Raw genomic sequence first — 25366 nt, 5'->3', positions numbered from 1 at the left:
AGAATCTCTAAGCCTGTAACCGCCCTGCTCCTGGTGAGTACATGCCTTCTCTTACAGTGCTGCCCGCAGCTTCAAGGAGCTGTGCCCCCTGCCCCAGCACTGAGAGGAGTGAGTGCTGCAGGCACTTTGCAGGGGGAGTCGTCCTGTCAGGATAGATGCACGCTGTCACGACGACTGGAGGACAGCAGCTGTCAGGAGAGTCTCAGACTAACTTGTCAGGACGGGTGGACGCAATCTGTCCGGAAGAGCTGAAAGTGAATGATGGAGGGTCGCCTGACAAGTGATTTGCCACAACTGGTGGCGTGATACATCACGATGGACTGAAAGTGGCATAACAAGCTGGGTGGAAAGTGACCAGTCAAGAAAGGTGGAGAGTGACCTGTCAAGATAGGTGGGAGCTGTTGGGGTCTCCACAGTGCCCCGGATGCTTCTTTTTAAACTACATTGGCTCTTGGAATTATGATCTGGGGCTGTGTGGGTGGCTGTGTGTGTGGCTGTGTGTGTGTGGCTGTGTGTGTGTGGCTGTGTGTGTGTGGCTGTGTGTGTGTGGCTGTGTGTGTGTGGCTGTGTGTGTGTGGCTGTGTGTGTGTGGCTGTGTGTGTGTGTGTGTGTGGCTGTGTGTGTGGCTGTGTGTGTGGCTGTGTGTGTGGCTGTGTGTGTGGCTGTGTGTGTGGCTGTGTGTGTGGCTGTGTGTGTGGCTGTGTGTGTGGCTGTGTGTGTGGCTGTGTGTGTGGCTGTGTGTGTGTGGCTGTGTGTGTGTGGCTGTGTGTGTGTGGCTGTGTGTGTGTGGCTGTGTGTGGCTGTGTGGCTGTGTGTGTGGCTGTGGCTGTGTGTGTGGCTGTGTGTGTGTGTGCAAATGCAATAGGTCTCACATTTGTGAGAGATTAAGCTATTGGTAATGTAAATGACAATGCCGTTTATCTGTTTTCAAAACCAACACATAAATAACAAGCATTGGAAATGCAATAGGTCTCGCATTAGGAAAGTTTGAGCTATTGGTATTGTAAATGACACTTTTTATTTATGTGTTGGTTTTGAAAGTAGCAAAATTAATAGCTTTGTCAGTTACAATGTCAATAGTTTTAACTTTAGCAAATGTGACACCTATAGCATTTGTAATGCAATGTGTGTTGTATTTACGTGACTTAGATGTATTGATATTACAAATAACAATGGCTTTTAATTTTGTAAATAATTAATACTTAAATAAAAGTTATAGTAATTTATAATGGCAATAGCTTAAACGTTTGTAAATAACTTTTGTGAAGATTATGTTCAGTGTATTTTATTGTGACGAAAATCCAAGAACATTGCATTTCCACCTACACACACACATAGCCACACACATATAGATGTGGTGGTGGTGGTGGATCTGGGGGATATGGTGGTGGATGTGGTGGTGATGGTGGATATGGTGGTGGTGATGGTGGTGGATGTGGGGGTGGATGTGGTGGTGGATGTGGTGGTGGTGGAGGTGGTGGATGTAGTGGTGGTGGATGTGGTGGTGGTGGATGTGGTGAAAGTGGTGGTGGATGTGGTGGTGGAAGTGATGGTGGTGGGTATGGTGGATGTGGTGGTGGTGGATGTGGTGGTGGTGGATGCGGTGGTGGATGAGGTGGTGGATGTGGTGGTGATGGTGGATGCGGTGGATGTGGTGGTGGATGCGGTGGTAGTGGTGGATGGGGTGGTGGTTGTAGTGGATGTGGTGGTGGATGTAGTGGTGGTGGGTGCGGTGGTGGTGGATGTCATGGTGGATGTGGAGGTGATGGATGAGGTGGTGGTAGTGGTGGTGGAGGTGATGGTGGATGTGATGGTGGATATGGTGGTGATGGTGGATGTGGTGGTGGATGCGGTGGTGGTGTATGCTGTGGATGTGGTGGTGGATGCGGTGTTGGTGGTGGATGGGGTGGTGTATGTGGTGGTGGATGTAGTGGTGGTGGATGCGGTGGTGATGGTGGATGTGGTAGTGGTGGTGGTGGTGGATGCGGTGGTGATGGTGGATGTGGTGGTGGTGGTGGATGGGGTGGTGGTTGTGGTGGATGTGGTGGTGGATGTAGTGGTGGTGGGTGTGGTGGTGGATGCGGTGGTGTTGGATGTGGTGGTGGTGGATGTGGTGGTGGATGTCATGGTGGATGTGGAGGTGATGGTGGATGTGGAGGTGATGGTGGATGTGGTAGTGGTGGTGGATGTGATGGATGGGCTGGTGGATGTGGTGGTGGATGTAGTGGTGGTGGGTGTGGTGGTGGTGGTGGATGCGGTGGTGGTGGTGGATGCGGTGGTGGTGGTGGATGCGGTGGTGGTGGTGGATGCGGTGGTGGTGGTGGATGCGGTGGTGGTGGTGGATGTGGCGGTGGATGTCATGGATGTGGAGGTGATGGTGGATGTGGTGGTGGTGGTGGTGGATGTGGTGGTGGTGGTGGATGTGGTGGTGATGGTGGATGTGGTGGATGCGGTGGTGGTGGTGGATGCGGTGGTGGATGGGGTGGTGGTGGTGGTGGATGTGGTGGTGGTGGTGGTGGATGTGGTGGTGGATGTGGTGGTGGAAGTGGTGGTGGAAGTGGTGGTGGAAGTGGTGGTGGAAGTGGTGGTGGAAGTGGTGGTGGATGTGGCGGTGGTGGATGTGATGGTGGTGGATGTGATGGTGGTGGATGTGATGGTGGTGGATGTGGCGGTGGATGTCTTGGTGGATGTGGAGGTGATGGTGGATGTGGAGGTGATGGTGGATGTGGTGGTGGTGGTGGATGTGATGGTGGATGTGATGGTGGATGTGGTGGTGATGGTGGATGATGCGGTGGATGTGGTGGATGCGGTGGTGGTGGTGGATGGGGTGGTGGTTGTAGTGGATGTGTTGGTGCATGTAGTGGTGGTGGGGGTCCAAATGCATTGAGAGGCTGCGCAAGGGTAGGGTAGAGCGCAAGTCGGTGCCATTTGGGTGTTATGCTCGAGGAGTGATTTTCAGTTTGATTTCACGCGGGAGCGAGGCCGTGCCCGAGTGTTGTGGGGACATGGCCCTCTGAGCAGGGCGCTCGTTTTCGGCACCAGAGAATCCGGCTTCGTGCCGGGGGGGGGGGGGCGCCTGGCAATATTGCAATTCCTTGCATGCTGAATTTCTGAGAATGCCTTTCAGGCAATTTTAAACATGTATCGGCGCGCTTGTCTTTAAACCACGCTCTTCTGTTGTTCCCGTTATTCAGTATTCACACCTTAGAGTTAACATTTCCGAAAATGATAGAGCGATATTCAGTTCTCTGCTCATGTACTGATGCAAACATAGTTTAGGGTAGGTGAGCTAGCGAAGGACTCGGGAACATTGGTTACAAAGTCGCAACATAAAATAAAAAGTACCCATATTACAATATCGACTTTGCACAATGTCCGGCATATGTAATATTCTTTCTCACTGGATCGTATGTTCAACGTTGAAAAGCGGGCTTACTTTGGAAACCAGAATTCAAATCTGAGACCAGTAGGCTGTTTGGTGCTCCTGTGAATGGCTTGTATCACCTGAAAGTTGCGTGGATTTCTGCAACATGCCGTCTACGCCGCTGAGCTAACGATGTTGAACGGCGGTGATTTGTATTTTAGGCACAGATTGTAGTTGCATTGTTTCTCGATAACGACCAGTAAAAAAAAAAAAAAAAACCTTTACATATCACTGAGCGAGGTTTCCCAGAAATCGGAGCTGTTGTCAGTAAATTCCTTTCTAATGTGGAGTAGAGGTAGTGGTCTCACGGCTAAAGTGATCGACTTCGTCCCCTCGGACCACAGCCTGGCTTTGTGTAGGGCAATATGCTATTATTTTTACATTCTTAGATTGTTCGCGCTTTGTGTAGCTTTGAAGGGTGAGGCACCTCACAGAAATATGTGACTTGTGGTGCGAGCGTCCCGCTGCCATATGCAGGGGACGCGCCTTTGTTCTGTCTGCACAGCGGGGGTCGTCAGTTTAGGAGAAGGGCTCCGGTTCACGTTAGTGACTTGAAGATCCGGAGAGGTCGCTGTGAGATGAAGGGGGCATCGGGACCCCGGATGTTGGGCTGTGCCTGCCTCCACGCAGTTGTTGGTCAATGTTTGGCAGTGCAAATGAAAGTAGCTTACCTGTAGGAGTCAATGGGCCGTCCAAATGCATTGAGAGGCTGCGCAAGGGTAGGGTAGAGCGCAAGTCGGTGCCATTTGGGTGTTATGCTCGAGGAGTGATTTTCAGTTTGATTTCACGCGGGAGCGAGGCCGTGCCCGAGTGTTGTGGGGACATGGCCCTCTGAGCAGGGTGCTCGTTTTCGGCACCAGGGAATCCGGCTTCGTGCCGGGGGGGCGCCTGGCAATATTGCAAGTCCTTGCTTGCTTAATTTCTGAGAATGCCTTTCAGGCAATTTTAAACATGTATCGGCGCGCTTGTCTTTAAACCACGCTCTTCTGTTGTTCCCGTTATTCAGTATTCACACCTTAGAGTTAACATTTCCGAAAATGATAGAGTGATATTCAGTTCTCTGCTCATGTACTGATGCAAACATAGTTTAGGGTAGGTGAGCTAGCGAAGGACTAGGGAACATTGGTTACAAAGTCGCAACATAAAATAACAAGACGGAGGGAAGAGAGAGAAGGGGAGGGGGGAGGAGAAATGCGACACGGCGGGCAGGGGAGGGGGCGGAGCGGGGAGAGGGAACAGACGGAGGGAAGGCAGATAAGGGGAGGGGGGAGGAGAAATGCGACACGGCGGGCAGGGGAGGGGGCGGAGCGGGGGCCTGGAGTGCGGCTGAGGGAAGAGAGAGAAGGGGAGGGGGGAGGAGAAATGCGACACGGCGGGCAGGGGAGGGGGCGGAGCGGGGAGAGGGAACAGACGGAGGGAAGGCAGATAAGGGGAGGGGGGAGGAGAAATGCGACACGGCGGGCAGGGGAGGGGGCGGAGCGGGGGCCTGGAGTGCGGCTGAGGGAACTGATGTGCACGCGCTTTTAAGCTCAATGCGCATGCGCATTGAGCTTAAAAGTCACGGGCACTGCAAGGAATCGCCACGAACCCTTGCAAGTCAGTTAAAGAGTGGTTAAGCCCCCATAGTCTCGCAAGCTCGATGCGCATGCGCATCGACAGGCGAGACCTAAAAATGTTGTCATTTACAATGCCAATAGCTCTAACTTTTGCAAAGGCGAAACCGTTGCATTGTAAATGCTTGTTTTTAATGTGGCTAGCTGTGGATTTTGGGCCCCCGCTCAGCCAGCACCTGGGGGAAACCTAGCAAATCTGTAAATGCAACCTCACTTGTGTGGCTGGGGCTACTGCATGCAACAGGCAAGCATCAAACCAAGGTCAATTGGTGTCTTTCAATGACCCTGGTTTGATTAGTGCCTTTTGGGGGCACTAAGCCAAGTCACACAAGTGGGGTAGCATTTTTATCAAGATAAGAAGGAGGAACACTGGGTGGTAGGAATTTTGTGGATCTTTGAGGGTTTTGGAACTTTACGTCACAGAAATGCAAGGAAAATCGATAACACCTATCTGGTAGAGAATATATCTAGCTATGGATTCCTTACTCTAGAATTGCCCCAAGCGACAGACTGGATCTAGAAGATTTTTTGTGAGCAATACCCCCGTGCGCTGGTAGGTGGTGCGATCGGCTCCACGTCCATCGTCCGCATCGGATGTGACGTTGCTATACATATATAGGAGTGCCAAGAGAAAAGCACCACTTTGTCAGGATAGACTGAGAGGTAAGGTTGCTTAGAAGATTAGGCCTGCAGCTCACTTACTCTATGTGCAGATGTAACTGAAACAAAGTGAGAAGCTTGAGGGGACAGTTGTGTAGAGGCTCGAATAGGAGCACACACAAAAACATTCAAAACCAAATTAAGGTCCCACTGAGGAATAATGAATGGTGAAGGAGGGAAGACATGTGTGAGACCATTAAGAAACCTATGCCCAATAGGGAACTTACACGGAGAAGGCTGATCAAGGAACCTTAAGGCAGAAATGGCAAATAGATAGCCCTTAATAGTGCCCAGGGCAGAGCTCTACTAGGCAAGAGACAAGGCAAAAAGCAGAACAGAAGAAAGAGGGGCAGAAAGGTGACTAACAGATTGTTCTGCACCCCATGCTACAATGTCTTCCAAAAACAGGCGTACAGCGTCTTGGTAGAGGGACGCTTGACTGCCAAGATAACTTTACAGACTTCGGGAGCAACGTCAGAAGCTGTCAACTGTCGCAGCTCACTCTCCATACAAAAAGGCGGAGAGTGGACATGTTTGTGTGAAGAACACTTCCCTGCTGTTTCGACAGAAGATCTTCCTGAATGGGCAGCATGATCGGACGATCGAGGGCCAACCTCAGTAGCTTGGCATACCAGACTATCTCTGCCCAGTTCAAAGCCACAACGATGACTTGGGCCCGGTCGTTCTTGATCTTCTTGAGAATTCTGGGAAGGAGTGGTATGGGCAGAAAGGCGTATAGGAGGCCTGAGCTCCACACAAGATAAAAAGAGCCTCCAAGCGAGTGCTGCCTTGGAAACTCCAGCATGGAATACTGCTGACATTGCGCGTTCTGCAGTGGTAAACAGATCTAAGCAAGGCTCTCCCTACTGCTGAAAGAGACATTGTACCTCCTCCAGATGAAGACGCCATTTGTGATCCATTAGACCTCTTCGACTGAGTTTATCCACTCTGGCAATCAGAGAACTGGCCAGATGTTGAACCACCAGAGAAACACCCTGGCATTCCAGCCACGTCCTAAGGCGCAGGCAGAGGCTCTTGGCAAAGGGTCTACGACCTCAACCTGCCCTGTTTGTTGCAGTACCACACTGCGGTAGTGTTGTCTGTGAACACTTGCACTAGCCTTCCCTTGATTGAGGGAAGAAAGGCTTTCAGTACCAGTCAGACCGTTCAGAGCTCCAACAAGTTGATGTGGAGTATGGATTCTGCCAGAGATCAGAGTATTCTGATCCTCATCTCTCCAAGGTGGTGGCATCTTCCCAGAAGTGATGCATTGGTCACTACTGTGAGATCTGTTTGGGGAAGGGAGAGGGGGTCAGTCTCTAACCCAATCGCGGTTTGTGAGCCACCACTGCAGATAGTTCGCAGTTCCCTCCGAGATCTGGACCAGGTCAGAAAGATTACCCGGATGGTGCACACATTTGACCTTCAGGTCCCAATGCAAAGCCTGCATATGCCATCTGCATGTATCACCAGCATGAGGCAAGATGCCATGAGGCCTAGAAGCCTCAGAGTCAGTCTCCCGGAAACCCCGGGATAGAGGTTGAAATATCGGTATCATAGCATGAATATCCTAGACTTGTCGCTCAGGAGGATAAGCCCGAAACTGTTCTGTGTCCAGAACAGCTCAGATGAAAGGGAGCATCTGAGAGGGATCAGTTGTGACTTCATCACAATGATAATAAACCCCAGCGAGTGGAGGACGTTCACCAAAGTCTGGAAGTGGGAGATGACTGGCTGTTAAAGGAGGGCTTGCCCGAGACTGTCGTCGAGAAACACGATAACTGGCACCTCAGATCTCCGCAGATGAGCTGCAGCCACTGCCATTTCCTTAGTGAGCATCCAAGAGACGCTGGTATGGCCAAAAGGGAGCACGGTGAACTGAAATTCTCGTGGCCTGCTGTAAACTGCAGATAGCGCTAATGGGCAGGCAGGATGAGTATGTGAAAATAGGCATCCTGCAAGCCCAACACTACCATCCAGGATAGACTAGACCTGAGGCAACGTGAGCATTTTAAAATTCTCCTTCTTGAGGAAGAGAGAGGGTTTGGGGATCAAGGATAGAATTGAGCTTCTTACCCTTTTTGGGAACCAGAAAGTAGCAGGAATAACGACCATAGTCTACTTCTGGCACCAGAACTCTATGGCCAGGATAGCTGTGACCTCCTTGCGGTGAAAGGACGAATGATCCTCCATCACCAGATCGTGAGATGGTGGCATGGGGGAGGGGTAGTCTCGAAGGGGAGGGAGGAACCACTTCGGACATCTGCAAAAGCCACACGTCAGACTGCCAGAAAGGCAGGAGATCACAAATCCTGCTGGCGACTGGATGCCCATTGTAAATCCTTAATGCGAAGAGCTGAATCTGCCTGATCTCCGAAGAGACAGGTGCCATCAAAGGGCATGTCCATGAGGGAAGCCTTGACATCCCCCGAGAAGCCAGTTGTTCTCAGCCAAGAGTGGTACCTAAGGGCCACTGTTGTGGAAACCGCTCTGCCTAGCCAGTCGGTCGAATTAAGTCTGCAGCGAATCGTGAAATTTGCTGGGCCTCTCGCATCAGCACTTGCTTGGGAGAGTACAGCCGGGGCCTCCTCCAGGACCTATAGCAGCACTTGGGCAACCATATCCCACAAAGTGTGGGAATAAGGTACTAAAAGGAATGTGCTGTTCAAGGACAGCAATGCCAGGCAGGCAGTAGAAAACATCTTTCCAAATGAATCCAGCCTCTTAGACTCCTTATCCGGGAAAGCACCTTGGGAGGGGTTGGCTTGGACCTCCAAGCTCTCAGGGGCAGGGTGTTGGGATGAGGAAGTTTGGGTCCCCAGGTGGGGGCAATGCTGGTGGACAATCGTCCAGTTCAGGTACCCAAAAGGACGTCAGTGAGGGTGTCATGAATGGGAGCAAGAGTTCTGACATGGAGACTCCCAGGTGCAACACCACCGTCAAGGGCAACTGAAGAACAAGGCCTTCAACCGCCCAACGCATCACCATTGTGTATGATGTTTCCTCACCTATATCCATGGTAGGGGGGGGAACAGAGCAGCATCTGAAGAAGTGTACAAGCAGCTGGCTTCACACCAGTCCATACTCATAATAAGGCTGGTATTCTAAAGTGCCCAGCAACCCCTCTCATTCTTCCCTGAGGCCAAGCTGATGAAAATAAGTTTTAGGGTCGGATCTGGGAGGCACGACTGCCGCCAGCACCGGGCAACCCCGCACCGGCTCCTTTTCGGAGTCTGGATGATGATAGAGACAGCATTGCTGGGGAGGGAGGGGGGGAAGAAGGGGAGGGGGAGGCGGAAAGTTGAAGATGGCTCAACCGGTGCTAGTATGAATCTAGGAATGGATCTGTGGGACCCTGCTGGGTCTGAAGTGGAACCAGAGGGTGCCTGTTCTGACCCAGAGGGCCTACGGGCACGTATCGGGGTCAAACCGCTCACAAAAGACGTGCATGGCCTCACAGAAATCTCTCAGTTGGGTAGGGGTCGCTCCAACCTTGGGGAAACCCGAAAGGCATGAAGCCGGCGCAGGTTCTGGAGAGCATGTCCTAGGACACAAAGGCTCCCTGGTCTCGTCAGCTGACAGACAAAGAACGCTTCGACTTCTTACTCTTCTTCTTATACCTCCTACCTGAAAGTCCAGATGACTAAGTGGGATGAAGAGGACATCTGGCTCCGTGAACAATCACAGTAGATTTGAATCGACCGGGATCTCAACTTCTGTAGCAACGCATACTGGCCTGTTAGCAGCTTCAGGGAATGCTCCCTCAAAGGCTTCGGAGCCATGATCCGGCAATGGGAGCATGACGTAGTGTCATGGTTGTGAGCCAGACACCATAGGCAAAAGAGGTACGGGCCTGTCACGACATAAGGCGATGACAGGTGCCGCAGGGTTTAAAACCAGACTTGAGAGGACGTCCTCAATACCCCAGGAGGTACACCTCAAAATAAGTCGACTGAACGCAGAAAAAAGGCCAGTCGAAAAGTTACTGAGGGGGTATCTCTTCTCCGAATCAGCACCGCCTTGCGCAGAAATGAAAAGAACCGACATCAACGCATGTGGGTGGCACCTATATAGGTACCGCAACATCACATCTGGCACGGCCGCCGCCTGATGCACAGCCAATCGACTCTACTACCGGCGAGTATGGGTACTGCTCACACAAAAAAAAAATTCTGATTCAGTCTGACGGGGGGAAAATTCTAAGATAAGGAATCTGTGGCTAGAAGACTATCAGACAAAATCCCTGGTGGTGTCTAGTGGTCTTTCTGTTACTTTTAGGCCAAGGGGGCATTAGTCCATTGCCGGGGGGGCATCCTTCTACTCCAAATTAAATCTGTGGTGGTCTAGTGGGCTTATCGGCTCCCAAAGGGGCACAAAGACTGCTGGGGCTTATTTAGGTGGTTAAGGACCAGACCAGATAATTTGAGGTCCATCCCCATCCATTTTGCCATTTAAAAAATCCCATGTGTCTAGTGATCTTTCTGCCACTTCAGAGGGCAGACTGGAGGTAAGAACCTGGCAGAAAGACTTTTGGGCCTGGGGGAGGGCTGATCATTAGCCCATTGCGAGGGGGCCCCTCCTCCCCCTCCAAAAAATAGTACCTTGCGTCTAGTTGCTTGGAAAAATTACTAGATTTTATTTAAATGACTGGCTACACAAAAGTTTTATTTTTTTTAAAATAGCAACAAAACTGAGTTGAATTGGCAAATTAAACACTAAGTACCATTTTTAGGGGCAAGGAGATGAATCTTTCAATCCAAAAGACATGTCTACACAATATTGCACAACATAAGTCTTCTCATAGTCTATGTTTTTCTTTTGACAGACATAAAATTACCTAGGATTTTTAGAAGCAACCTAACGAAATAAGGGATGACAAATATAATGAACTTGAGAATACATTACCGATTTCTTCCTATTGTTTCCAAATTCTTTAAGCTCAACGTCTATTTTAGTGATCAATTGCCTCAGTTCATCAAGGTTAGTGCAAACAAGCTAAAAATAAAACAGCAGGTATTACAAAGTTGTCGCCTGATAATAAAAATTCCCATCATATATTACACTGATCTAGTGATTTGCCCTTTCAATTGAAGCATGCAATGAAAAAGCACAACAACTCCTTAACAACAACAGAGCAGGTGAAATCGGTTACAGAAAATATTTACTTACATTTTAAGATGAACTACTCCAAATATGAGGACTTATTTTACATCACTACTAAATTACTTCAAACATTTGAACATAAATAACACCTGTATGCAATAACTTCGTAGGTATACAGGATTCAAATTCATTTTAACCCCTCCAGACAAGAATTATTAGGTGAACAATTTGATATAGGTTTAAGACAGCAGCTGGAGCAGGTCATGATGGTATGCAGATGATACAGCCAGAATGGTTCGGGTCAGTGAAGAGAACCAGTGATGGTCCATCATTGTGAATTGATGAAGTCTTATTTCTTCATTCCCCTGATGAGGCCTGCTGCAGCGCATAGGATACCCTTAAAGGGGGTCCGGTGAGAAGTCTGTGAGGCCAAGTAGTAGGATGTAGCTACCATCTAGATACAGGAGTATAAAGGGCTGAATAGCAGTTCTAAAGTCGCTTTCTAGGAGGAACAGTTTCACTTTATTTATTTATTGGAGAGAACGGATACCATGCACCCTGTTTTCTTAGACAGTGATTTGTTCCTGGAGGGTGAATTTGGTGTTCAGGGGAATCAGAGTAACTTAGTTTTGGAGTGAAAGCTTGGATTGGAGTATGGTTGACTACGGAATGCAGAATTAAGTAGGCTAATATATACGTTGTTGGTTGTGCTATGCATGGTTTAGGGGTTCATTGAAACCCGAAATAAACGAATTGAATTGCATTTAAGTAGGCTATTAATATGAAAGAAGTCTCAGAGGCTTAAATGTATAATCGCACCCTTTAAAGTTGAGCAGATTCCAAGTATAGATCAAGTTGTGGTATCACTGAAAGAATTGTAATTTTTTTTACTGCTGGAGAAGCCAGAGACCCAGTCAAACAGGCTGAGTCTCATGTCTGTTTCTTCCTATTGCCCTGACTTTACTCTGTATATGCTACCAGCTGACGATTAAGTAACCTATTAGCTTTTGCAAGTGTAGGTTGGCGGATATATAATATGAAAGAGTTCTTAAAGTTCATGGTAATTATGATATTTGTGTATGCTATTAGCAAAGTTGTAAGTATTTACATCTGGTTAATTCCATTTGGCTGTAATAATTAGCTACTCATCTGCCTATTCTATTTTTAGAGACTGAAGAGGTTTCAGTTTTTCAAAGGGACACTTCAAAAAGAAGATTATCCTGGTTGATAGGGATCTTTCACTGGTCCTGACACTGTATGTATGTATGTATTTATTGCTTATTGAGCGCATCTGTCACCCAAAGGGTATCCTGGCGCTGAGACCTAACCGTGCATCTATTAAAACAGCTACATTACTCTGGGAAACAGGTAAGTTTTAAGGCTCTTTTTAAAAGTGAGCAGATCAGGGCAGCTCCTTAATGCCAGGGGGAGAGTGTTCCACAGCGTGGCAGCCGCAAAACTAAAAGCACGACCACCCATTCTCGTTCTATTAATTTTAGGGACTTTTGCCAAGAACGCCGAAGATGATCTTAAAGGTCTGGCTGCCTGATACCAGAGGAAGAGAGTCTGAAGAGGTATTGGTCCCAGTCCATGCAGGGCCCTAAAAACAAGGCAGAGAGCCTTAAACGCAATTCTCTGCTGGACTGGGAGCCAGTGCAAATCGGCCAAAGCTGCCGATGAAGAGGCGGACCGTGGTCGAGACAAGGCCAGTTTAGCGGCCATATTCTGTATCCTTTGGAGCTTTAGGACCAGAATCTTCGGGGCACCCAGAAGTAGTGCGTTGCAGTAGTCAATCCTACTGAGAATGGAACTACGCACTACCTCAGCTCTGGAGCCCCGTGGAAGAAGTGGCAAGATTTTCCGTAGAGCACGGAGCAGACCCATACATGTTGCTGCCGTTTTGTTTACGGAGGCATCAAGCTGTAAATTGGGTTCGAATAGAACTCCCAGGTTGCGAGCTGACTCTGCCGCCTCCACCGATCCCGGGATGGACACTGGCCAGAAATCTGCCGGTAGTGTACGGGGAGTTCGGTCCAAGGAGCAGTGGAGTACCTCCGTTTTTGACCCGTTGAATTGCAACGCATTGGCTCGCAGCCATGCTGCTGTGGCTGCCATACAACGGTGAAAGACATCCCTTGAAATAGTCTCTGAACCCTCAAATGAAAAAATCAACTGAGTGTCATCGGCATAGTTGACAACAGATATGCCGAATGACTTTATCAGTGCTATCAAGGGACGGAGATATATATTAAATAGGATCGGGCTAATTGCCGATCCTTGAGGGACTCCCTGTTTCACCCGCCTAGTGGCTGATCGAAAAGGTGGCAATGCCACGGCTTGTTGTCGGTTGTCCAAATAGGACGTGAGCCAGTCTAGGGCCAGGCCGCACACTCCCGCACTCCGAAGACGGCCAAGTAGGACTTCATGGTCCACCGTGTCGAACGCGGCCGACATGTCAAGTAGCACCAAGAATGCAGACTTGCCCTTGTCGACTCGCGCTCGCAGATCATCCAACACGGTGACCAAGGCCCTCTCGGTGCCGTGCGCTGGCCTAAAGCCAAATTGTGCAGCATCCAGACACAGATTTGTTTCTAGGAAGTTGGATAAGGCTCTTGTGACCCATCTTTCAAGGACTTTAATCGCAAATGGTAGTAGCGAAATTGGCCTGTAATTAGCCGAGCAGAGAGGGTCCAAAGAAGCCTTTTTCAACAGAGGTGTTACAATAGCCAACTTCCAGCTGTCTGGAACTGACGCTGGATTTTTCTCGATTTCGGTTTCTATGCTGCTTTTTTCTTCTGTAACATAATTATTCAATAAGGTTGGTTTCTCTCACTTGCCCGTAATGAAATAAAGAATTTTAAGTCCTTATGGTTAAAACCAAGAAATAAAGTCATATTTGCGGCTCGCCTCAATCCTTAAGGAAAAAGTTTTACATTGGGCAAATTTGCTCCAAGGGAATTAAAACCATTCATTAGAAAACCAGAATAATATAGACTTTTGTTTTTTAAGGTATGGAAAAATAGGTGATTTCTCCAGAATCAAAGAATGTTGATGGGAGGCAGAGATTTGCACTTAAGTTCCTCAGTTCCAAAGTCAGAATCTCCAGCATTGAAACTCTCTCAAGAAGAAAGTCTTCAATAAGTTGTAGAGCAAAATAAAACTCAATTATATATCATCAATGTGACAATCCCACGATTACATAATTTGCAGATCAGACGTGAATTCCAATCACATGGCTATCTTTTCTTTCTAGTAAGTCTAAAAACTGAGGCACATTTATTTATTTTTGCAGTATTGTGCAGCGCAGACATCACCAGAATGTGTTAGCGCACTTTATATACCAAACAGAACACTACATAAAAAACATAAATAACATTAATAAATAATGAGTACCAAAATGTAAAAAGGGTCAGGGAGCTTATAAAAAAAATATCAAGGAAAGCCTCAAGTAGGTGATAATATAAACTATAAGTCTATCACTTTCAGTAGGTAGAGGAGAAATTAACTAAAACATTGTTAGAATGCAAGGGCTTTCAGTTTGGATTTAAGGATTGTCAGAGACGCAGTGGCTCATAAGCTTGGAGGTAACGCGTTTCATACTCTGGTTGCACTCTCTGAGATGGACTGAGCCTTAAATTGTTCCTTTCTAAAGGATGAGGTTCCAGAAAAAGAAATTCAGCATTTCAAGAAGGTGTAGACTCACAAGGTAACTTTAGCAAGGCAGCCAGGTAATATAGAGTGAAGGTGTGAAGGGCCTTGCGAGTGACTCAGGCCATTTTTTAAATGGCCCTTGTTTCGGTGATAGAGCCAGTGGAGCATTAACAGTACCGTTGCAATAGGGCCATTCCTTTAGCCCCCAGGCACAAAACACACAGCCAAACGTAGAGCTGACTTTAGTGGAACAAGATGGATTTTATGGAGACTGGTCAGGAGTGAGTTGAAGTAATCTATTCTTGATAGCACTGGTGCTTGTACCTGAGTTTTGAGATCTTGTTCTGGAATGAAGCAACGAATTTGCAGGAGTAGATGCAACTTAAAGTGTGCATTTTGGGCCATGGAGTGAGCTTGCAATTGTAGATTGAGTGTTTGGTCAAGGATGACTCCTAGGGATTTGGGAGTGTGAAAGATGGTAGGTGTGCAGTTGAGGATATTGATTGAGCTCATTCAAGAATGAACTGGTGTGAACAAGATGAGGAAAAAGTGTGCTTTAGAAGGATTCAACTTTAAACAATAGGTAGTTATCTAACCTTGATCTGTGCTTAGAGAGTTGGCAAGACGGGAAATATCATTCAGAAACGAGTTCTTCAGAAAGACTCTCAAGGGGCTGGTGTACAACTTAAATCGTGTCAGGCAAGGATAGATCCCTTAGGGACCCTCTGTATTAAGGAAAATAGTATTGAGAGACATGAATCAAATTTTAGCCTCTGTAATGTGTCAGTTAGATATGACTCCAACCATATGAGGACCACTCCATCCAAGTCGATCTGATTTTTGTAACAGTTGGTAAGTAAACAGTGGTTTGCTGTATCCAAGGCTGCCAACAGGACAAGCAGGATCAAAAGGTAGTCATTATCAGAGTCCAAGATGTGGAGCACATCATCCGCAAGCTAGAGTAGTGCTCTAACCTTGACTGAAACCTGAATGGTGTTCATTTAAATTGTTGCTGTCTTTGATATGTTGGGCAAGTTGCCTTGCTACAAAGCTTTCACTAACTTTTACAGGAAACTGGAGATAGGACAGGGTGAAAGTTGTTTCGACTATTCACATTTGTGGACATTTATTTTTAGAAGTTGGCTGACATGACAACGCTTTACCTGGTCAGGAATCACTCCCTGGCTGAAGTTTGCTAATTTAATCCAATACAGAAGCATGAGTTGCCAAGTTCTTAGCCATCTCTGATAAATAAATCAACTGAACAGCTTTCCTCTGAAGCAGGAATAAATGTGTGCATACATTTGATAAGCCTGATGAAATACATTTACCTGCGTTGCTACTTCACAGCATAGTCCCCGAACACTTATGGTGTGACCAGCTCCTTGCCAGCGATTATGGGAAAGCTCAGTGCCTGGATTCACCTCCCACTTTTCTCAGGATTCACACTTGCATACAAAACTTATCAGATAATGGCATAGAATACCAAAAGTATGTTTTTTTCCTCCAAGCAACAAGTACAATTCAGGAGCTACCTGGGGGAATCCAACCACTTGTCCATGTGTGATAAAAAGCGATTGAGAAATGGGTCCACGGTTTGGCTTTGGACTGGTCTAGTATAATGAATGGATTACTTGTGTACAGGTGACCTTACTGCAGCTTTCTGCATTGAATTAAGCTCCAAAATAACCACTGAGCCAATGTTAGGCTGAAACTATATTATTCATTTGAATTATGCACTCCATGATAATTTTATGCACACCAAATAAGTTGATTCTCAACCTTGTAAGATATGCCCTTGCTTGCTCAACCTTGAAATAAAGGCCATTTGTCAAATCATGCAAAACATATGCAGAGTGTGCCTAGGACATCAAATACAGCTTTATGTCCCACCCCACTAGAGATTAATGTTGATCCAAAAGAGTCAGAAAAAAAGTCTCTCATTGCTTTTTCACAACCTTACCCAATCTAATGAAATAGCGGTAATCCTGCTATAAAACGTAGCAGAAAATCCCCAAAAGAATTCAAGAAATGAAAAACAAGTAAGCGTGTATCATCTCAATGAGAGACCTTCTGCCTGCAATACAGAGAATATGGCTCAGAACAAACATGTCTTTTATACAATAATCAATCAATGGTTCTTTATTCAATTAGAAAATATAATCATAACAGTTCAAACAAATATTTTAAAATACAACATTACAACCATTGGTAATTTCTTCTAAAATATAAAATATATAGAAAATGATTTAAAAGAAAAAGATATAAAAACACAGTCACACGTAATACAAGTTATAAATCAGTGCAATCACTTATTATACACTAATTACATCCCTACACTCAAGTACTTTTAGGTACACTTCATTTGTTAAACTTCCAATTTATTCCAGTGATCTACCAATTGAGCAAATGAGTCTAATCGTCAGGAATTTTACATAAGGAGTGTTAATATGGTTTCTAGAATGTTCAAACAAATAGATTTTCACCTGGTAGCGCACTTACACAAATTTTTCTGTGTACACCACTGGAATTTTTGTCCAGGTCATATTCCCTCAGCCAGACACAGGATAAAAGATGTATGGTTAATGCAATATCTTTCTCTCCTTTACCTTCACCGCAGATGATTTCGAACCAAACTCACTGATAATTGGTAAACTTCATAACTCAAAACTCATAACTCAAACAGAAGTGTGGCAATCCTACCTTTCACCAACTTTGATATCTATGCCATCTCCAGAAGAGCATGATCACTGTCCATCTAACCATTCTCACATTCAGGAATAACTTAATGCATGACACCATCATGCCCAACTATCTACAAATGAAAAATAAAAATAAAAATCACTATAATATGGGGTATCTTGCTCTTGACTCAGTGTACCAAGTCTAAAGAGCAGGCCAACGCTTTCTAAGTGTTTAAATATATTCCCAGGAACCTGATGTCCTAAACTAGGCTAAGAAATTATATCACATTCACTGTGACTGCCAGGTGAGGGTGGAACCTTACTGCCTTGCCTGAGGATTCTTTGACTTATTTCCAGAATTCTCTTCCCTTTATTTATACCAAAAGCCATTAAAACATTGTGCAAGCAGAAAAACAAACCATCAAAGACTTCATTTCCCATGAACCACAGGGAAAACAGAAGGAAACACAGCCTATCCTTTCAGCAACTAGCAATGCCCTTCATGATTCTCTGAAGACGCTCCTTCTCCCTCTTTCGTTGCTGCTCCAGCAGCCTTCAATCAATCAATCATTTATAAAGCGCACTACATACCTGCGAGGGTCTCAAGGCGCTGGAGGGGGGGGGGGGGGGGATGGGGTTTGGGGGGGTAGGCTACTGATCGAACAGCCAGGTCTTGAGTATCCTCCTGAAGGTTAGTAGGTCTTGGGTCTGTCATAGACTTAGTGGGAGGGTGCTCCATATCTTGGCGGCGAGGTTTGAGAAGGATCTCCCACCGGTGGTTGTTCTTCGGATGCACGGGACGGTGGCGAGTGAGAGGTCGGCGGAGCGTAGCTGGCGGTTGGGGATGTAGAAGGAGAGCCGTCTGTTGAGGGAGGCTGGGCCAGTCTTGTGGAGTGCCTTGTGTGCGTGGGTGAGGAGCTTGAAGGATATCCTCTTGTTGACTGGGAGCCAGTGCAGGTTTCTCAGGTGGGGGGTGATGTGGCTGTGGCATGGTACGTCGAGGATCAGTCGTGCCGAGGCGTTTTGGATGTGTTGTAGTCGTTTGATGAGCTTGTTCGGGGCTCCCGCGTAGAGGGCGTTTCCGCAGTCGAGTCTGCTGCTGACGAGGGCCTGGGCCACTGTCTTTCTTGTATACGTCGGGATCCATCTGTAGGATTTGCGGAGCATGCGGAGGGTGTTGAAGCAGCAGGAGGAGACGGCGTTGACTTGCTTGGTCACTGAGAGCATTGAGTCGAGGATGATTCCCAGGTTGCGTGCGTGGTCGGTGGGTGTCGGGGCTGCCCCCCTTCACTTAAGTGCCTTTCCTCATCACAATCTAATCAGGATTTAGGCCTTATTTGAATATTGATATTGACGATTTGGGCCTTTTATGAACTGTTTGCATGCTTATTTTGATGCAGCTGTGCTAATTGATCTTTTACTTTACAGTACAGTCGCGGGAACGTTTATCGCTCCTCTCTGGTCGCTTACGATGTCAGTTTCATTCAGGCTCAGGGGCGCGATGTGGTGAGCCGACTGATAGAGGGCCTCGCCAACCTATTATTTGAGCTCAGTGCACTCTACAGCTCCCTTCCCCCACACAACCCAGGCAATATTATTCCCATAAAATACTGCAGATGGGTATTGGGTGTCCCAGGGCCTTCCACTTGCGTTTGCCCACTATTCATCTCAAGTTATTTACCCCCAAACAATCATCTGGGCTTACCCAAGTATTTACATTGCCCTCCGTACCTTACGGCTGGTATACAGCCTTTACATTAGATATGTAGGACCCTGCAGACTACATGGGAGTTGACCCAGCTTAATATCTTGAAGAGGAGGAAATCACTTACTTCCCTATTGATGACGATTTCTGTCAAATTATGGATGCCTTTATCCTGAAGGCAGTGTCGCAAAACGATTTCTGTCAAATTATGGATGCCTCTATCCTGAAGGCAGTGTCGCAAATTGTGGCCCCCTTGGAGAAGAAAATCCTCCAGTTGGCAACACAGAGCCAATGACCCTTTGCTCCGAAGGAAGAATCTTCAGTGACTTCAGCCCCCTTACCTCCACGCAGCCCAATACTATGACAGACCCTAAACTCAAATGCACGTATGACCCTGGGTCATTTAGACACTTTTCTCACCTAAAAAAGACCTTGATGGATTCCAAACTGACTCTCCACTTCCCAATAGTTTGGGGGAGCCCTCCATTTCTACCGCTTGGATGCGGTGGACTCCCCTACTGCCTCGGATGGCGAGGGCGAAGGAGAACCAATCAGACACTTGACCCCTTCCGGCAAACCCGCTTCGATTGTGGGATAATCAAAATCAGATACAGTCCCCAGGTTCAGATATGCTGGACACGGATGATTACTACAGCTGTACTCTGCAGAGTATTCTCTAGCACCAAAGGTAGCAGCCTATGTTGCAGGCTGTTTGCCGAAACCTCTGGACAAAAAAGTCTGCAGCTGCGTTCAGGCTAAGTGTCTGCGCAACTACCTGGAGGGTAAAGTTGCCCTCAAAGCGGACATTGATGCCAGGATGAACACCTTCTTGGGAAAAATTGCAGGAGACCCCCAAAAAAGGATAGACCACTCCTGGCATTCGTGTCAGGATAAGCTATTAAACATGGCAGGTACCCTATCCAAGATCCTGGACATGGCTGAAGACGCGAAGGGATCCAGCACTCTGATCTCCAGAGGCCCTATTGAGATGGGCTCAGTGAGCCATTATCTTTTAGGAAATGCGAACTGCGTGATTTCTACAGAAAGGTGCAGATCCCTGTTAATGAAGAGTGACCTCAAACTGGGGAAATTGGCGACATCTGGGGAAGGTCTCTGCACAAGGTGGTCTCTTCAGAGATTCCTTTATTCGTCATCTAGGGAAATTTGCAAACACGTTTAGGTCTTTGGATAAGGCACAGACCTCTATTACACCACGAGTTTTTGCCGATGCTGGTCATGGTTGGGACGATCGACCAACCGTGTCATCCATCAAGCTTCCTCCAGAGGGTCTGGATTACGACGGGGCCAGTAGCAGGACTCATCCTGTTTGGGTAACTTCTATCTGACTAGAAGTTACCCTGGTCATTGAGTATTGAGAGGAAATTCCAGAACCAATTACTCCTATAACTCCTATCAAGGTGAGTGTGTAGTACCCCTTGGGGATAATAAGAATTCCCATTTGCAAAGCACAAACATATCAACCCTTAAGGTTTCAAGGCGCTTGGAGCCGTAAGTGTGATTAAGTGAGTTACTGCTCTGAGTCACATGATGCTGAGCTGCTGCTGGGGATCGAATTGTGAGCCCTGCGCTCCAGAGTCAGTAGCTCTGGTCGCTGCACCACATCTCTCCCTCTGGGAATCAGACTTGGGGGCAGATTGTCATAATTTTCTCACAATTGGGAGGGTCTACCTAAGATGCCTGGGTACTTCAAACTGTGAGGGGTTTCCAAATAAAGTTCTACGGTTCCCTATACAAACTACAGAGTCCACGACCCCTATCCTTTTCCCAGACCCAAATCCATTTAGTGGAATCTGAGATTGCACAACTCTTGGAGCAGGTGTCATTGTTCACACCCAATTAAAACCCCACAGATTTCTCAGCAACCTCTTCCTAGGGGATAATAGAGATAGTGGCCAATGTCCGGTTATAACTCTTAAGGAGTTCAAAGAGTGGCTGGTCTTCCGCCACCTCAAGATGGGAGGAATCCATCTCCTCCGGGTCTTATTGCAATTAAGCTATTGGGTGGTGTGCCTAGATTTGAAGGATGCCTATCTCAGGATTCCCATATTCACTCCTCACAAGCGTTTCCCACAATTCTAATGGTGGTAACAGTTCTTCGAATTTACCTCCCTACCTTTCGGTCTATCACCACTCCATGGTTCTTCACTAAGGTCCTGAAACCTGTGGTGGAACATTTGAGAGCCAGGGGGACCAGACTACTCGTCTATCTAGACAATATCCTCCTTATTGAAATTGAGAGAGAGAAAGACCTATGTAAGGGTTGATTGAGAATATCCGAGAATGAAGCAAGACCGAACATTTTAGGGAGTTGTAGTCCAGGAAGGAGAAGGTCAAGGTGAAGCAAAAGAGAGAGAGAGAAAGGGAAGATGGGGAAAGAGCCATAGGGAGAGGTAAAGGTGTATCCCTTGTAAGAAGTACAGGGAGGGCATACGTACATGTACAGTGGTCCCGATCAGACCTCATCAATTTTACAAACTTCCTTTTCTAACTCAGAGAGTTGCAGATAAGTGGTACACACCAATGGAACAGACTGTGACTATTTCCAAAGATCTATGAGCATATTTGAATGCATCGTTTGAATGGCGGTCCCAAAGGACTTGTTGGAAGAATGTAGGAGCAGTTGACTGGCAAACACAAGAACCTCCCCGGGTGGCAGGGACGAATATTCCTTTGCTCATAGCCAAAACCAAATAGGACGAGGCCATAAAACATCTAATGACAAAAGCTCCTTAGTAGAAGATGATTTGTTTCCGGTGAAGTATGGAAAATTAGCTGAATACTCATTAAAAGAAGGCAGTACACACATACACACATCTTCCCCAGGGGTGACACCATAGTGTGAAGGGTGCTGTATTTCAACCCACACCCAGACTTAGCCCCTTTGTACAGGAACTATTACTTTGTCTAGTATGAGCCCCTGTCTTGACCCACTAGCGAGTTCTTAGGCTACACAATATAAATGTTCACTTAAGAGAATATACATTTAGATAACATATCTTTAACTGTTATCACCCCCATTCTCCTGATTTAGCCATCATCATTACATGAGGACTATTAGGCTAGCATGTTTATAACATCCCCCATAGAAGAAGCACGAGATGCGCAGTCAAATAAGGTATCCCTCTTTTTTTTAAATCTCTTTTTAGCATTATGACTATTAGGCTAACATGTTCATAACATCACCCGTAGAAGAAGCACAAGATGCGCTGTCAAATAAGGATTACTTTTTTGATCTCTTTTTAGCATTCCAATTAGGGTTTCATATATAGAGCATTGTGAGGACCTTCACTAGTAAATAAAAATAAAATACAAGATTAAGGGAAAGCCTTATCACAATCGATATACCACTAGCTTTACCAACAATGATATGTCAATAGGCTTTTAAAGCCATAACCAAGATGACGCTTGTGTTGTGCTAGCTCTCCAACAGTGTCATAACGATGTAATAGATCACGTGCCTACTGAACGTATATCAGGCAGGCGTATAATGGCGTAACCACAAGCCCAGAGGAGATCTGGGGAGAGGAAACCAGAGCACAGGGTACTGGTAGCCGGCAGCTTCCAACATAAAATGTTCAGCACAAATAGGGCCCCTCCAAGTTAGGTGTCCTAGGTGCTACAGTTTTTTATTTCGTGAGTGCAGGCATTTCACAAAAAGTGAAGGACTGGTCTCACACACCACCTGGCTTCATCATTGACCAGTCCTCGCCCTCTAGAAACTCGGTTTGGTAGAGGGCAGGCATACACCGGACGACAGGGATGCACTTCTAAACTAAGTGGGGTCCTTACAGACAAAACGCGAGTTAAAAGGCCATTATAGATGTCAAGTTAATTTTAATGTGGCTGGCATCTATACGGTGATTAAAATAAGATGTCAGTGTGTTGGAGATTCTATTGCCCCCCCCCCCCCCCCCCCCCCCCACCGAAGTCTGTGTGGTCGAAGTGTTTCTGCCAGGTGGCCGAGTAGGGTTCATGGCATTCATCAGGACCTTAAGAAATAATGGCGGGCTCCACTCTTAGCAGACTGTGGTGAGAAGGTTTCACTGTGTGGGGTAATCAAGTTTACACTCCACTATGACGCAGCTCGTATCCATAGCCCTAGAGTTGGGACAAGTTGCCCCATAGGATGGGAGCAGAAGACCCCTTTGGTTGAACGTGATGCATGGTGCGTCCTCCATGTCTGCGCCTACATGTGTACTCCTCCCCTCCGGCGTAAAATGGCGTCTAGTTCCTTTTTTTCCATTCGACAGGCTAGCGTCAGTCCGGGCGTTTGGTGAGGAAAGGGAAGACTTACTACAGGTAAGAAGACTGAAAGATGACGATAATGGGGGTTTCTTTGATAGTGTTACACGAGCATGACATAGTGAGATGTATTTGTGGTAACATTTAAGCTTTATCCAACAAAAAAGTCTAGCCCAGATTAAAAATACTTTGTGTCAAGGCGGGAGAAGGCTATGGGTTGGAGGTCTCCCCCATGAGAGTTTTCTGTAAACAAACAGGACAGCCTTAAACAGTAATCCAGCGGTACAAAAGGGGTTGGTGATGGACGGAGCATCTGAATCAATCAAACACTCACACCCAGTCAAAAGATCTGGGTTTAATCCATCACCGTTCTTTAGCCCACTCTGCCACTCCAGTTCAGACATGGCTATATGCAAATCAGTCTGACCCTGTGACTCATGGGAACAGTCCAGCCCGAACTGCCAAGCCATGTCTTCCCTGGACCGGAAACAAGCTTCCGAGGACCGGTTTCTGGCATTCCAGCCGTCTTCAGCCAGGCTTGCTTGAATCCAGTGGCAAAGTGAGCAAGGGACTCACGTCTGAGCATACCCTGCCACACTTATGGCGGCCAAAAGCGGTACAAAAGGGGGTGGTGATGGACGGAGCATCTGAATCAATCAAACACTCACACCCAGTCAAAAGATCTGGGTTTGGGGGGCGTGGCCAAGATGGCGGCGTGATCGGTCGCAGGTCCCGGAGGCTCCCTGCCCGATCCCGCCTGATAACACCCCATTGCGTAGCCTGATCTCCCTGCGGCTTATACAACCGCGGAATTTGTTGCCAGCAATCCGCTGAGACCTCCGGAGCCCCGATTGCCAACACCTGGGCCAAGCGCGAGACCGGGGGCGCTGAGGACCGCGAACTGCAGCCGCGTAATGGCGGCCGCCCCGGCCCTGTGAGAGTCTGCGCGCTCACTATCCCCGGCCCTGGGGGGATCCTGCAACTCATCGGAGCGCCCGCCTGAGAAGCCCCGACACGTCCGCGGACTCTGCGATCCAGGTCGGTGTGCGCCTTCGCCCTCTGTGGTGCGGGCCGGCCGGGTATCGCAGAAATCGACCTCCCGGCTTTGGGCCTTCCGGCGCTGCCTGGCGGGCAGACCCTGCAGGGCTGAGGTGGGCCCAGACAGAGTCCGGCGGAGTGGCGGCTTCACCGGCATCGCCGGAGCGGACGCGGGAGGCCCCGCCAACCGAGCAGCGTCGCCAGGATCGGCGGAACACACGAGGCCGCACTCCGCTGGTCTAGGCGGTGCTGGAGAACCGGGCCTGCCTGAGGGATTGATAGGACACAGCCCAGCGGATCCGAGGGGAGCCGCGGGACCACAGCGGTGCAGAGAGACCACCCCTGAGCCATCACACGGAGCAGTCACACCCAGGTGAGGAGGGCTGAGGTGGGCTTCGCCACGAGAGACTGGGGGCAAAATCGAGCCTCCGGCGTTGGGGACCCCTGGGGCCTACAGTCTGCACCTCAATTACCACGGAAAGGGCGCGCCTGCACCTGAACTAGACTCTTGCCGCCCAGCGTTGCCACGAGACTCGGCGTCCATACCCGCTAGCGCACGCCACCACTACCCGCTTTCCACATTGGTCCGCCGCCGGGCTGCTCCCTGAAGCGGACTTCTGAGCGCCCACCCCACCGATCATTGCAGGGGGGACACTACCACGCCATCCGTGAACCGGGTTACCAGAGACAAAAAAGTGTCGGCCCCCCGGGATTGCCAGTCTCACCATTGCTCTCAAGTAGCCGCGCCCCAACACCCTAACTGACGAGCTCACAAGCCGCTGGGGCCCCGGATACAACATGGCGGGACAGCGATCGAAGAAGGGGTCGCAGACGCTTCCAGAACTCTTGGCCAAAACCCAGCTGAAACCTAGCAAGGACCCACCCTCCCCGTCGGCGGCGAAACTAACGCCAGCGCCGGCAAATGACCAGTCGCCCATCACTAGAACTTTCTTGGAGACGCTATTTAATTCCCTTAGGGACGACTTCAGGTCCCTAAAGCAGGAGGTGGCGGGCGAGGTCCGGGAACTCCAACGAGACGTGGAGGGCCTTGGGGAACGAGTGGTAGCAGTCGAGGAAGCGGATCAGACCAGGAGCATGGAAATAACGCACCTCCAGAAAGAAATAGTGCGACTCACTGACCAGCAGATGGACCTCCAAGCCCATGCAGAAGATCTTGAGAACCGCTCCTGTCGGAACAACATACGGGTCCGGGGAGTTCCTCAGA

General features: G+C 48.0%; 1 protein-coding gene across 1 annotated transcript in view; it reads right to left on the bottom strand.

Moving 5' to 3' along the window:
* The window catches only part of BRD10 (bromodomain containing 10), a 481106-nt gene that overhangs the window by 134820 nt on the left and 320920 nt on the right, over positions 1–25366 (bottom strand). Inside the window, exon 5 of the mRNA XM_086961417.1 lies at positions 10603–10692. Coding sequence (XP_086817543.1) covers positions 10603–10692 — 90 coding nt within the window. The remainder of the gene's footprint in view (positions 1–10602; positions 10693–25366) is intronic.

This window comes from Lissotriton vulgaris, chromosome 3_1 (genome assembly GCF_964263255.1).
Source record: "Lissotriton vulgaris chromosome 3_1, aLisVul1.2, whole genome shotgun sequence".
NCBI classification, from domain to species: domain Eukaryota; kingdom Metazoa; phylum Chordata; class Amphibia; order Caudata; family Salamandridae; genus Lissotriton; species Lissotriton vulgaris.
The sequence above is the reverse complement of the archived record's forward strand: the minus strand, read 5'-3'. Positions and strand labels throughout refer to the sequence as shown.